Below are 15111 nucleotides of genomic sequence, written 5' to 3' on the forward strand. Positions count from 1 at the left end.
TTTTTATGCAAAACTCAGAATCCAATGCCAGCACAGTATTATGCACTTGAAAAATTGTCTGTCCCAGCAATTACATGGATTCATGATTCATAAGAGCAAAAGGAACTTGTGATCTGCTTTTTGATCTCTTATCTAAGCCAGGCACTATGATGTTCTTAAATTTGTTTCTATATGATACTTTTCAGAAACACAGACATAAACCTTGTTTTAAAAAATAGCAGTTGTGAGAAATTTCACTGCAACTATTCTAGTGGTTTCCTTTCAGAAAAAAAAAATCTTTTATTCCCATTTTGGATTTGTTTAAATCAAATTTCTTTTTATTTAATCTTATTGTATCTTTTGTCTGCTGACTTAAAATTGTCTCCACCAATTTTTCTTCAAGTAGCTACTTCGACTGAGCAATTTGTCTTGTTACAGAGACTATTTTCCCTTCCCTCAATAATTTTCATGGCTGTTCTCTAAAATCCCTTCAATTTATTAGTTCCCTTCCTGAACACTAGAAAGGGATGAGATATTCCTGTAGGAGTTGCATCAATCTTTAGGCAAAAGTAATAAAACCTCTATATTCCCACTGACATTCTAATTTAAATTTCTGGGGATCGTAATCTTTCAGCCATGGCATCACAGTGTGAGATCATCTTATTTGATGACCTGACATGACTTCCAAATTTCTTTTCTTGGATACACTGCTTTCTGTATGTTGAATTATACACACAGACATAAAGTAAGATGCCCCTGGATATTTTGTAGTCATAACATTTACTATGTTGAAAGTCAGATCATTTACTTCTTTCCAGCTGAACAATTGAACTTTCTTAACCTTCTTTAAATGTTATCTGAGATCATTTTATGCTTTTTCCTGGCCATTGATAAAAATGGTAAATGGTACATGGTAAAAAAAAGTTCGCTTCAAAATCTCACTAAAACCAGATGTAGTTAAAGATGATTTGTTGTTTATTGCTATATTTTGAGACCTATCAGTTAGCTATATATATATATATTTTTAATGTCTGCCTCAATAATTTTGTACAGTATTCTAGGATTTTAATGAAATATTCTTCTGTAGTACCAAAAGAATTGCCTTATAAGACTGTATTATATCAAGGCTAATACCTGTATTTGGCAAACATATAAAAAAATCCAATTAATTTAGCAGTATCTATTTTCTGTAAGTCTGTATTGAATGCCGTCAATGAAATCAATTTTAGTTCTTTAGTAACTGAGTCATGTGCCAGCCCTTCCATTACTTTATGTGAAATGTATTGATAAGTGGTAATTCAGAATAGGAACAAAAAAACAGGTTTTTCAGATATCTATTGCCAATCTATTGGTTATTCTAGGGATGAATGGCTTTCAGTTTTGTTTTCTTTTTTGGGGGTTATATTTTAAGACCTTATTCTTGTTTGTTTATTTTAAATGGGAATTCTCATGTCCCAGGAACCCGAGTTGAAAGTCCTTTCTGTTTGGGAAAAAATGTGTTTGGGCAATATTTATTTTGCTTTCTACTGCAACAAACTCTCTGCTTCCTATTTCACATATATATATAATGAGGAAATCATTAAATAAAACCACTCTATGGGATATTTTAAAGCAATTTCTTATATGATTTTAGTCTTAAGTCTCTTTTCTCCAAATTTTTATAATGATTTTTATACTGTAGTAGTTAGTGTGACTTTTTAGGTCACATATTGATTAGAACTTTAGAATACTTTAGATTTTTTTTTTTATTTTATGAAGAAAATTGGGAAATGTTTCAACATTGTATTTCTAATTCCTTTATCAGTCTTCCCCCCCCCCCAGGAGTTTTGCCTCTAAGCTAATACTAAAATTTAGATAAAAGTTTGGTCTTCTCATAGGAATCCATTTCTAAGAACTTTAAAAATATCTCACTACTTCCATTTAACCACCATTTCTTCTGACTCCTTTGGAGCCTCATCTAATTCATTTCTGTAGGAGAAAGGAGGGCCATTGGTCTTTTTATCACATTCTTTCTTAAACTACTCTGCCTCATGACATAATGACATATATATTTAATTAAATAATCTATTAGTTCTTTTAATACTTACAATTTTCACTTTCATCTCTAACTGATGTAAATCATTGCCAATTGAAGCCACTTTGATGTATTCCTTTATAAAGAAATCACATCCCAGCGACATTTACTTGTCAGTCTCTTCTCCGCCAGTGAAGAGCATGTGAAGCATTACCATCCCTCCAGGTCTGTGGGTTGAAACATGTTTGTGATATTAGTAAAAGAGGTTTACTGGTAGTATCTTCTTTGTGGATAAACATGGACTACGATCTGTGATTCTCTTAACTGAACATTATTGATTAATAATAAATTTGGCAGTAGGCATGCCAACCAGCATGCCCCCTTCAACCAGGGTTTAACTGAAGAAAAATGAAATAGTTAACTATGACTAAGAGATGAGACTTTTATAGTTTAATTGGATTTAATTATGATAGGAAATAGTATAATGGAACATCAAATAACAGAAACATATCCCCAAAAGCTCCTATCCTTAAAGAAGCCAGCAAAAGATTAGGTAAAGGTGAGCTGATAAATTGCCATCATTATTATCATGAGTTTTCTGAGAATTCCAGGTCAGATGAGGGTTGTCATGTAAATTAAAAGTCTTTATCTTCCACGTTTTCATAGAATCAACTATATTGTCATAAAAATTGTCAGGATTACACTGATTCTAAGAACCAAATTGTTGAAAAAATTATGGATGAAAAGGAATCTGTCTTTTCAGGTTAATAGGACAGGGCTTCCTGTGGTTTTGGGAGCTGAGTGTTACATAGCCTTATGAACAAGAACCCAGAATCTGCAGGCAATCTGGTTCAGGCAAATGCACATGCAAACCCAAAGTCTGTTTGGGTGATCTGCATGAATGTGTTTCTTTGCAAATAACACAATTAGGCCAAATCATGCTTATGTCAAATTTTGTATGAAAAGTCTTGTGTAGATCTACAGGCTTGATTGTGTTGCAGTGTGATGCTGAGCATTAAATCTGGCCTCTCAGAGAACTGCTTATCTAACAGTATCTGTCAGAAAATTAAAAAATCAAGAGCTGAAAACTGCTGATAAAATTAATTTGTAGTTTTATTTTAAAAAAGGATGTTTATCTTTCATGATGAAACTAGATTGTTGTATTAATCCAACCAGAGCTAAATATTTTAGGGGAAAAGGCATATTGATTCTATGAAAGGCGAACAGTGGTAGCTATTGCAGTTTGGGACTGTTGCACCAAAGCATGCAATGCACAGAGAATCACATCTGTGATTTAGTTCCATGCTTATGGACTAAACATTGTGGAGGGCATACAGTAAAAAAAATTAAAAATACAAACAGCTCTTCTCCTTCCCTGCAATTTTCTTGTCCTGTTTGCTAATACCAAGTTTTGAATCCTTACTCTCTACATAACTTCCTAGGAGTAAAGGTACCACAAGGGGAAAAGATTCATCTGAATTACAAGAATTCCCCCGTAACTTAGCTCATAGAATGGACAATCATCTGTTTTTTAAATAAAATATAAGTGCACTGGCTATCTCTCATCCCTTCCACATGAAAAATGAATATAAAAAGAACAGCAAAAATTTCTGCATATTAAAAAAGGACATTTGTTTGATAAAAGAGACTCATAAATTTACACACTAGTCAATTTGAAATTCCTTTGAGTATCATTATATAGGAATGTTCCACTCAGCTGAATCAGAGCTCTGTTCTCCTCACTTTCAGAAATGGCTCACATATGTGCACACTACAAGATAGGAATTTTATGTGTCAGAGGTCAAATTCACATGAAAACAAAATAGGAACATCTGGGATGCATTCAGTCCTGATGGCACCTTATTTTCTGTAGCATTAAAATAGGGGCACAGAAACTCAGAATATAATTAAAAAAAGGGATCTAAAAGCACTATTGCCAACTAGGAGGTGGGTGACAGACATTCATGTCCTCAGGAGCACATCACTAGAAATAAAGAAATCTTCATTCTCACTAATTGGATAACAGAGGGAGTACTAAAACCTCTAGCCTTGTCCCTAAAGCATGGGCATTTGAGCTGGATCCAGTCAAAGGGTAAATATCTTTTGCAGCTTGGGTCCTGTCTATTTGAACTAAATTGAGGAAAGTAGAGATGCAGTGTCTCTTTTCTTACCTGTTCTTACAAATACCTTTGCTAGCCACTAGCTCTCACTAAAGAGAGTACTGCTATGTCTATTGTATGTTTCAGTATCAAATATACAAGCCTTACAGTAAATGAGAAATATATGTTTGGAAGCTGAGATTTATTTTTAGGTGATCTTTAGGTCATTTAATGAGTTTTCTTGATATGATAAGGAATGATTCATTTTTTTGAGATGATAAGGAACAGGCATTGGAGTCCCATGTTTTACACTATCTTGGGTCAGCTCTTTATTTCTTGTTTCAGTGTTCATTTCAGTGATGTTTTTCTAGTTCACTGTTTTGCTGATGGTGACAAGCTTATCTGCAAGAACAATATAGGAAATGAATTATAGCTTATCAGAGAAAAGTACTAAATCCTTCTTGAAATGAATTCCTTGAAGGATAGCTTAGTGTCACACCTTAGAAACAAGAACTGCTCCAGTTTGCAACTCAGAAAGCACAAGTGAGGTCTTTTTCCTCCAAGCCAAGAAATATAGAAGCTTTGAGAATTATTGCAGACTTCTACCAAAGAGCTTTTCAATGAGATGTATGGTATTAGCTAAGCATGTGAGGCTAAAATTCAATCCTTCACCTGGAACAACCCAGCATAAGAATGTGTTGCCCATGGAAAGAAAGAGGCAATTTCAAGACACCCTTGTGCTCTTTTTGTTTAGGACTGGTCTAAGTGCAGGTATATTGGATACTGGACCATGAGGAATTGTTCACCTGTTCAGTTATTTCCCATTCAGCTTCCATCACAGCTGCTTACAGGCTGCTTCACAGTCCACAGCTGCCAGGAGTGTCCTAAAAACAATGTGTACTACAAAACCTTATCTGTATATCCACCTCAGAGGTGCTCTGGCAACTCTGGCAGGTTTCAGAGGGAGCCTGGGGCAGAGAATCCTTTGCCTGCTCTGGGCAACATCTACTCTAGAAGAGTTTTCCTACAAACAGCTTAAGGCTGTATTATGGTGTACAGGGACATAGAGGACCAGTAATTTTTTCTTTGGTAGTAGATGGTACTAAATAGTAGGATGGGTGCAATTGTTTAAGCTCTTGGTATTTGCTAGTAATATGAAAATCTCAAGCTAATGGTAAGAAAATGTTTTGAGGGATGAATTGAGAAACCAGGCACTTTTTTAAAAGAACAAGAATATCTACCTCTACCACTGCAGAGGGGCCATAGCACTGTATACCAGACTTAAGTGCTACAATCTACAGTAATTTTTAAGTGTTTAGATCTTCAGCTAGAATATGCCAGAAAAATAGAGCAGAAAGTTTAAGGCATTGCCAGTATTGTGGGTCTTTGCATTAGCAAAGGATGTGTAATATAAAAGTCCCAAGTCATCACAAGAAGAAGATCATCTCTGATACTTGAGAAGAAAACTAGCCTTCTCCTTAGTTCCCTTTTCCAAAACAAAATGAAACCAAACCAAACCAAACCAAACAAACACTCCCCCCGCCCCCCCAGCCCCTCCCGATCAAATTTGAGGGAGAAATTCCCTCCTGACTGAATCTGGCAACTAGCTTAACCCACAGACTGTGGGCTTGACACACAAATTTAAAGCTAAGAGCATCCGTGTATCATTCCTGTGCCCTGACTTAAGTTGGCCAGTCTCCAGTGCTTCGGGAGGTAGGGGAATAGAAAATAAAACAGAAGCTAAATGTTGCATCAAGAAGGAAAGAGTATTATAAAGGTTAATCTAAGCCTCAGCATTTGGATTCAGAGTTCCCACATCTCCAAATCTGTCAAATTTAAGCATAGTGTAGGCCCTAATATGCATATATAGATATATATAGATATATATACATAAAGCACAGGTGTCAGTGGTTGAGAATGAGAGCATCATAGCCATATACAGAAAATCTAGGCTGAAGTGATATTTCATTAAAGATTGAATCTTGGGCATTTTACCTAAAAGCACATTATAAACTAGATGATAATGTTAAAATTTGCACAATTCCTCATGGAAAGTAAAGGAAGTCAGTAAAACATTTTGCACTTTTGTTTCCTTCCTGTTTAATCAGTTTGATATGCTGTTTCTTTCAACCCACTGCAAATGGGCAAGTGTCATCTGTGATCTGTGTAATTCACACTTGCACCTCTCTTCCAGCTAGAATGCTCCCTCTGCAGGCACATCGTTTTTTTGAGCTTTTCTGAGTACAAAAACAAGTAGAATTAAGTGTACTTACATCTTAATGGTTCACTGGGGTTTGTCAATGAAAATTTTTGTTTTGTCAAGAAACACAGTCTCTTCTTGGCTCTGATGTTAATATGTTGAATGATTAGTACCTTAACAGCACATTTCTTTCTTTCTCTTGCATGTGACTGTATAAACATAGATTTAACAACTTTTCTTACTAAACCTGATTCAGAATTTTCTGCCTCTACAACTGGTTCCATTACTAGTCACTGTTTTTTATTTTCAAAATGATGAGAGTTTTCTAGTGATAATGTGCTGAACATGTACCTATTCCTTCATTTGTACAGTTTTGGATTGTGGAAAACAAAGCTTCCTCTCATGTCCCTGTGCCTTGCCCCCACCAGCATCCCCTGACCCCTATCTACTTGTGTTTGGCTTGTTTGCAGCCCAAGGCGCAGCACGTGGTTCAGCATCATCCATGTTTCACCCTGGCTAACTGGCTGCTGCCTTGTAACTGCCTGGTGGTTAAAGGATAAGCCTTCTCTGCTTTTTTCTTTCTGAAATCATAAATTGGATTTCTCTCCTTTATCCAGCCTCCAATTATCACCAAAACTGTGGCAAATGAATATCCTCAAGGCCTCTACCTTTCTGATGAATTTGGCTGAAATCAACTGATGAGTTCAAAATATACTGGGGGTATGGAGAGGAGGACTAACACGGACAAGCAGAAACACAGGCATGGTATCACTTAAGCCTCATTTGCTGAAGAAATCAATCTAAAAATGTTTATAAATTCTACCACCATTAAGGCTTTTTATGAAAACAAAGGAAGGGCTGTTCTTTGTCTTCTCCCATATCCATGTTATTAAAATTAATTTTTCATAAACACATTAGTTCATCAGTTTTGGAAATTAAATGTCTCTAGTTTCAGAACAAGTACACTATGGGTACAAGGGCATGGCTACTTTGTGCCTTACTAGTAAGCTCCCACTCCATCCTGGTAAGACCCTGCAGAATGTGATAGAAGAATGTCATAGTTTCCAAAGGAGTTTTCTTTTCGTTTTCTTCTGTAGCTGATAAAGTTGCAAATTATAATGATAACTTTAGTGGTGAGTTTGATCACATGGGCCTTTTCTTCTGAATACAGTGTTCCTTACCTAGAGCTTAAGTAATGTGGATGCACACATTTGTTTTTTTATTTACACTGCAGCTGTTGAACATTGTTTATCTATGTAATGTTTGTTTGTTTTTTAAGCTCAATAGTTTGACCGATTGCTTCATCCTGGATTTTTTCAGGAATGTATAATGTAATATGTTAGGCAGATGAAAGGTATAACACTTAAGAGGTGATCAAATTACTGACACTAGTGTGACTATTTCCAGGGAGATCACGGCATGAAAGGCTATCCAGGGCCCCCGGGGCCTAGGGGAAGCGGAATAGTTGGTCCCAAGGTTGGTACAATGCTCTTTTGAAACTTTCTACTCTTTTGTGATGCTGGCTGCTGGACGCCGCTCTCTCTAACACCACAACATCTTCTTCAACTACCTGATTTACCTTGGTTCAATTGAAGGAGGAATCAGACATAAAAACATGGACAGTGACCATATACTTCTAACAACTGGATTAGGAAGGAGTACTGGATGAAAGTTACAGTTACAGCTAATCTTTATGAGATTACAGCTGGCAATTAAGAGGACTATGGCTACTAATTTGGTTAAATGATGCATTCCTTCTGTTTATGCTGTTTCCAAGACATTTTTTTGTGGAGGAAAATACATTAAATATGAATTTTATAAATGCTGGTTTTGCTCAGTGAAATCAAATCCAATTAATTACATTAGTAAAGCCATTAGAAAAGAAACATCAAAATGAAAGTTCAATTCTATAAGCAGTCATTATGCAACATATGGACAATTTTTTCCTCTCTATACTAAAATGATTTGTAATTGAAAAAAAAATCGCAAGAAAAGTAACTCAATTCATGCTTGGATTTCTTTGTTATAGATGTATCCATCAATTATTTACACAAAGGCAGTGCAGAGAAACATTAGACTTTTGTGTATATTTCTCCATGTTGTTAAGTTAAAAATAGATATATATTTTTGTGGCTTTTTCTACAGTTTACTTTGCAGAGATTAACAGAAGTCTCTGCTGGCATTTTGAATAAGGTGGTATCTGAATGGAGAAACACAGATATTACCAGCACATTACAAAAATGCAGTGAGCAATAGAGTATGAATATTTTCTCAGGTCATATGTTTGACTTTGCCTTGCTTTCTGAAAGCTGCAGCACTTTTGATACCTCACTAACTCACATGTACACAGTCTGTTTAAACACAGTAATTTTAGACTGAGTGTCAAAATCCGACAAAAAATATACTGCTTCCCCAAAGCCTTGCAGAATGTAAAGAATATTTTTTATGGGGGAAATAGCATTTTATTTTCAGGAGTAAGGGCCTGCTTGCAGAATCTAGTTCTTAAGGTAATCTATTTAGCACAACACATACTATGTTTTGAATGAACCTTGCTTAAAAATACTTATACTAACAGCCTTTTTCCACAAGAGATTCTGTCCAAGTTTGTGGGAAATCTTTTGCCACATATGAGAGTGATGACTTTTTAAAGATCACTAATATCTTTAAGTTAAATATCTAAAGCTAAATATTTCTGTTTAATGATGTTTAAGTTTTATATACTTCTGGCTAAATATTCAGCATATGCAAAATGTAGGTAGTTTACATACCACTGAATGAATTCCATTTACTGTATTGAAGTAGAGTGATCTTTTTATTAACAGATAGAAATCAAAATCCGATATAAAGTCTACAGAAACTTTTATGAACTTGGGTCAAATTTGGAAAACAAATATTTCATTTTGATGCCATCAAAGTAAAATGCTTCATTTTCTCCATTTGAAGTGTTCTCATTTAGTAAATTGCAAAAGTGCAATCAAAAAGTTTTCAAGAGACTTTTAATAACTTGATAATAAAATCAGACTTACAATGAACTGTTAATATGTGGTGAACAAAATAATTAATGAAGATTAAATTAATTTCTTAAAAAAGAAAAGGCATTTTTCAGGCTAAACAGAAATTTGTAATTGGGAAGGAGGGAGAAATTGGCCAATAGAATTAGCCATATGATTCCAAAGGGAGAAAAGGAACAAAAAGTAAGATAATTGAAGATAATTCAGTGGTGTCATTGATCTTAAATCAACACTTCGCTGTATCTAGTTGAAAGCTGCAGGTTTATATTTCAGCATAGCAGATTCTTAGAGGTATAACGCACACAGTGTGAAGATGTGGAGACATCCAAATGTGCTCCAGGTGAGCCATCCCTGGGCCTGGGGCAATACAACAGTATCATGCATGCTGTGCTCAAGCTAATCAGCCCTGGTGAGCTGTTGTGTGCACAAGGCTCTGCAATAGCAAGGCTACTTCCTAGATCCGAGTGAATTATTTCTATACAGCCCCATGTCAACCTGCATAGATGCATGAGCATCCTCAGAGCTAGCAGCAGAGTCTCTGCCCTGCGACCACCCTGCGCTGCATGGATGTGCCCAGGCTGACACTGGTCAAAGCACACCAGAGCTCTCCAGGGCTTTTCTCCTCTATGGGGTGTCTCTGTGACCCTCCACCCCTCTTTCCCACTTTTGTCATTCCCCAAGGGGAGAAAGGAGAGATTAGTCTTTCTCCAAAGTACACGTGTTTTACCTGGCTTTTACTGTAGCTCCACATAGCAGCAGGTGCTTCTTTGACTGTTCTCTCCCCCTCTCCCACTTCTGCTTTCCTGAATGACTGGTGCTCTCAGAGACTGTGGCACTACAGTGGCTTTGAATATTATACATGGTGCATAGGAGCTAACATGCCTGGCAGATTTTCTTGCGTTGGGTTTTACTGCTGTGGTCCTTTGCCCCTCCGCTGTCAGTTGCCCCTGTGTGGAATGACTGCACAAAGCTGTTGTATAACAACGGCTTCTGTTTATTCTACCCAGACAAAACAGGGCAAAATATCACACTGTTTCATGGGCATAATCTATTCTTTCATTATTTTTTACTAAGTTGCTCCTTTACTTTCCTGGGAGTTTGCCATGGATAATTACAATGCTCCACAGTGTGAAACCATAAACAAAAGAAGGATTAGAACCAGTCTTTGAAAAGGCTTTACTCTAATTTTTGCTTGAAGTGACTTTGAGAATTACCAGGGATAAAGTTTACTTGCTAATTCTTCTGTATTTGCCCCACTGACTGCTACAGGGTGTTATGGGACAGAAAGGCTTGCCAGGTCCACCTGGCCCCCCAGGGGACAGCATACAAGGAAGCAAGGTAACCCAGTTTAATATGATATCTCTCCACACTTTCTTCTCAAAATTTTCTCTTACAGAGATTCATTGTCTCTTTTCCTGCCTGCATAATTCCTGTGTAAATTCTGTTTGCAACTAAGTCAGTTAACTCCTACAAATATTCATTGTAAATTTAAGTTTCTTGTTGATAAAGTATGTAATATTTACTTTAACTGTTAACTTCACAGGATTGGTGGCACCTGATTGCTCTCCTAAATCAATGAGAATTATTCTTGCTTTTACTAATATATTTAACCAGAAAAAAGGTCTCATCTCTGCCACATTGTATTGATTTACTTAGATTTAAAGCACTTTGTCCTAAGAAAACATCCTGGTTTTGCTCTGGATGCTCATATAAAAACAGAGTAACAGAGATCTACCATGTTTTGCCAAAATAAGTCAAACTACACATAACTATAGAAATATAAATTACCAGTCTCCCACATACTTTTTGTCAGGTTTCCACTCAAATAATTGCAGTCGTAACCATAACTTCTCTCCTTATAAGGAGAAACACAAACATAGTAACATATTCTGAACATTCAAAGTTAGTAAAGTGCCTGACATAAATGTGTGGAAGAAAATTAGTAAAACTGGAAGATCAAGTGGAGAACAACCCAAGTTCCTCCTCTCTCTCTTAAATCAATGCTTAAAGTTGAACATAGGATTGAATATTTCCCTGAATCAGGGTGGGGGGGGGAGGGTTGTGCTCAGCCCTCCAACTCTAGATCAAACCACCAGTGACTCGGTAAGAGGAGCTCTCATTTAGCTGTGTTAGGAAAGACTCCTGTCTGTACTGCAGTTGGCTGTAGACGCTAAAGCCAACAGGAAATTTTTTGACAAAATGCGTTTTTATTGGAAAACAGTAATTTGCTGAAACCAAAAATTTTCATTGTCAGCAAAATGTTTTGTGGTAGAACATTCCTCTGGTTCAGAGTGGAATTATTTCATATGAGCCTTACTAGGGAATCACTAATTCCTTCTGACTCCTTTTTTTCAATTCTTGTTCTAATTCCAGCTTCAGAATCCTGTAGCAGTCTACCTGTTTTTATGTTCATGTTCAATCATTTCCTTTTTTATAATGCAGAGAGCCCTTCCCTTTTTCACTGTGAGGTCTTTCATAGCATAAAAATGTACTTTGCTGTATTCGGGTTTTTTTTAGTTATTTTCAACTCTCTTTAATGGATGCTGATTTATCTCAAGATTTTCATAGCTTTTTGTTCAGAAGTCTGTACGTGATTAGAATCTTCTGACTCTTTAGACCTTTGATTTTGATCATTTTGCAGCTTTATTCTATACTGTTATCAGTAGCCACATGGCTACTGGGTATTCTGATGTGAGGGAGTAGGGAACTTCTTAATTTCCTTTCTCTACTTATTTTGTTTGCAGAATCTTTGAAGGCTCTTTGCTCTATTCTAGTAGAAAGAAAAAAAAAGCAAAAAAACTTGCCATCTGTATATGCTTAATGGGATAGGAAAACTATTTCCTGCATGACTTTATTAAACATTTCTGCTGTAAGTGTTTCCACAGTCTAATATTTGGAATATATCTTAGTTAATTCAATGGTTATGGTGAGGTTAGTTATAAAAGGACAATTGCCATTCTGAGCAGAAATGTTTCAGCAATTGAATGCATCTGATACAGGGAAAAAAAAAAAAGATACTTTTTTTTTCTATTCCTGAAGAAAGATAAGGGTTAGTGAAAGCATTCTCAGAATGTACATACACATATATATGTATAAACAGTTTTAGATGTTACTTTGTTGTTGCTATGAACAATATCCAAAGCATATTTTAGAAGTGTAGAGAACTCATAGTTTCATCATGGAAGATTTTGAGCAGAAGAACATGGTCCACTGACACACACTGTCAGATGAAGACATGTTTATAACATAAGAATACAGAATGTAAGAATTTAAGAAAATAACGTGCTTTGGACACAAAAGATCTTTGTCTTTGGGTCTGAAACCATAACTAATGATGTGGTGGATCAAACTCAGCTGGTGTTGTTTCTGGAGTAGTCCATGAATTGTGCTGGTACAGTCTTTTCCTTAAAATTTTCATCCCTTAACAAGTGCTTATTGGTTTTCTAAATTATTATGTAATTATTAACAGCCACTTCTTCCTTAATAACTTTGGCAACTGCCTTGCTTCTTTAGTACTGGTTTCCTGTATACGCTGATGCTTGCTTGAGCATCTGTCTCTCCTGTCTTTCTCTCTTCACAACCATGCCAAGCTCCTTTCTTTTTGGCCACTCTTCATCGTCTTAAAGCTATTATACTCCTGGATTTGAACTGTCAATATCACTCCATGCATTTTTTTTATATACATAGTGCTCTGTTTGCATATGGTAAGACCAATATATAGAAAATTTAATGGGTTTCCAGCAACATTATGTTGACAGAAACAGTCACAGCTCGTCTTTTTTATGTTTGGTTTCCTCTCAAAACCACTGTCTAGACATTCTCAGATCTGCACTCAATTCAGAGAAAGACAGTTTTACATAAGTCTGCATGTTGATCAGTAATCTAGCGGGATATTAGGGTCAAGGATCCAAGGGTATGCATTTTTACACACACACCATTTTGATTTTTAAGATAAGGCTAATGATCAAGTTTGAACTGAATTATGTATGTGAATTGAACTGGCAAAGCAGTAAATATTTCAAAATTAATAAAGCACTTTTAGTTTTTACTAGACATTAAATTATCACTCCTATGATAAATCCTGTCTGTGTTGATGACTGGTTGCTCAAACAGAGGAAGCAGGATTTGGTTCTATGGTTGACATTTTAAAGGATAAAACTCACATGTGTCCCTATGAGAAATGTCAGCTGTATAGGTATTTTATTTTAGAACAATAGGTCTCATTCAATTTTCATTGCCTAAACACCATCTTAACAGTGCCAATCGTGCTTTAACAAATGACAGCAATAAATCCATAGTTTTGTTCTTTCTGACATTTAATATTAGTGGAGGATCACAGGAAAACAAAGCATATCTTAATTCTGGTTCACATATGTGTGTGCTCTGCTGCTCTGTTAGGGGATTAATCAGGAAGTCCTGTGATGATTCTAGGCAGTAAGGATAGTCGGCTCCTGTGCTGGAAAGCAGACATTAAAACAGACTGGCACACTGTGTTTCACTACATTTAAAAGTAATTTGCATTAATAACCTACACGAAGGAGCCAGAAAGCACAATCCTGTTAAAAAGTGAGTTAAAGTAAATTAGATAAAATAGTCGCTGTATGTTCCTACAACTATGCCAACTAAATTGCCTTGTACATCCCATTGCCTTAGTAATATTTCCTATTTTTAGGAAATCCTTAATTTTTCTAGTGAATCAGCAATGTAATTTACTGCAGCATGATTTCTTTTCCAGTATCCAGAGTCTACAAAGTGGCTGAATTTTTGCAGCTGTAAGAAACTGGGGGGGGGGGGGGGGGGGGGGGGGGATCTGCTCACTGAGCAAGAGGGTGCTGCTTAGCAGGTCAGTGATATCTCATCCTAGTGAGAAGCAGTGCATTTGAGTTCCCCCTGAACTGGGGGCTAGTGACAGGGCAGGGCAGTAAAGGCAGCGCTCCAGAGGAGATGTGGCCCTCAGAGCACAGCGGGCACCCCTGCCTAGCACGGGGCAAGACTGCAGTGCTGCAACCTGTGCAAGGAGGAGCTCCCATCTCAGCAGCATCTCAATGTAACCTGAAATCTGTGTCCTGCCTCTTCAAAGAAGCTGCATCTCACTGTCTGACCCCTGCTGAATTCCCAGCTGACTGGGAATCGGGAGCCTTGATGATATGGAAGGCAAAGTGTCTAACTTGGCTGTGCACATTGCAGCTGTTGCTCTGCCTGCAGAAATCCATGAGCCCCTACCCCGCACAGCAGAGAGTGAACAGTGATCAGTCCACTCAAACTGGTTCACCTTTGGTAAAGCCTGGATTCTTGATAAATTTGGAAACATAGTTTTACATTTCTCTGCCCATTATGAGCAATGTAATCCCTTTAGGCCTAGTTGTGAGTAGCTACCCAAGTATTAGTAGAAGATGCTTTAGAGAAACAGTCTGAAAGCTCTTGACTGACAAATATAACTAGCTTTGTTTCGGATGGGAAGAGGCAGTGGAAAAATAAGAGACAAATCAAGTAGTGTGATCTCTGAATACAAGAACTTACTACTTTTATAATGTCTAGTTGTAAAAAAAAAAATAGATACTATCCCTCTATCAATGTGAAAAAAAAATGAAAAGAGCTAGTAGATTCTTATGCACATGGACCTAGGCAAGAGGCTCCTCAATATTTCTGAAACAAAATCTAAGGGATTTTGGTACTTTGGAAGAACCTGAAGATGTTTGACCTTGCACCTCAGTGCAAAACAAAAATATTTTTAGGAACTTGAGAAGGACAGGGGATGAAAACGTGGAAGAGTCCAACCATATTTCATTATCTCTAGGGCAGCATTAC

At 36.6% G+C, this 15111-nt stretch overlaps 1 protein-coding gene across 3 annotated transcripts in view; it reads left to right on the forward strand.

Moving 5' to 3' along the window:
* Positions 1-15111, forward strand: part of LOC106483405 (collagen alpha-1(XXVIII) chain) — a 77371-nt gene that overhangs the window by 49717 nt on the left and 12543 nt on the right. For all 3 annotated transcript variants that reach the window (XM_013941309.2, XM_013941310.2, XM_013941311.2), the window contains 2 exons: positions 7700-7768; positions 10573-10641. In XM_013941309.2, coding sequence (XP_013796763.2) covers positions 7700-7768; positions 10573-10641 — 138 coding nt within the window. The remainder of the gene's footprint in view (positions 1-7699; positions 7769-10572; positions 10642-15111) is intronic.

This window comes from Apteryx mantelli, chromosome 2, assembly GCF_036417845.1.
Source record: "Apteryx mantelli isolate bAptMan1 chromosome 2, bAptMan1.hap1, whole genome shotgun sequence".
NCBI classification, from domain to species: domain Eukaryota; kingdom Metazoa; phylum Chordata; class Aves; order Apterygiformes; family Apterygidae; genus Apteryx; species Apteryx mantelli.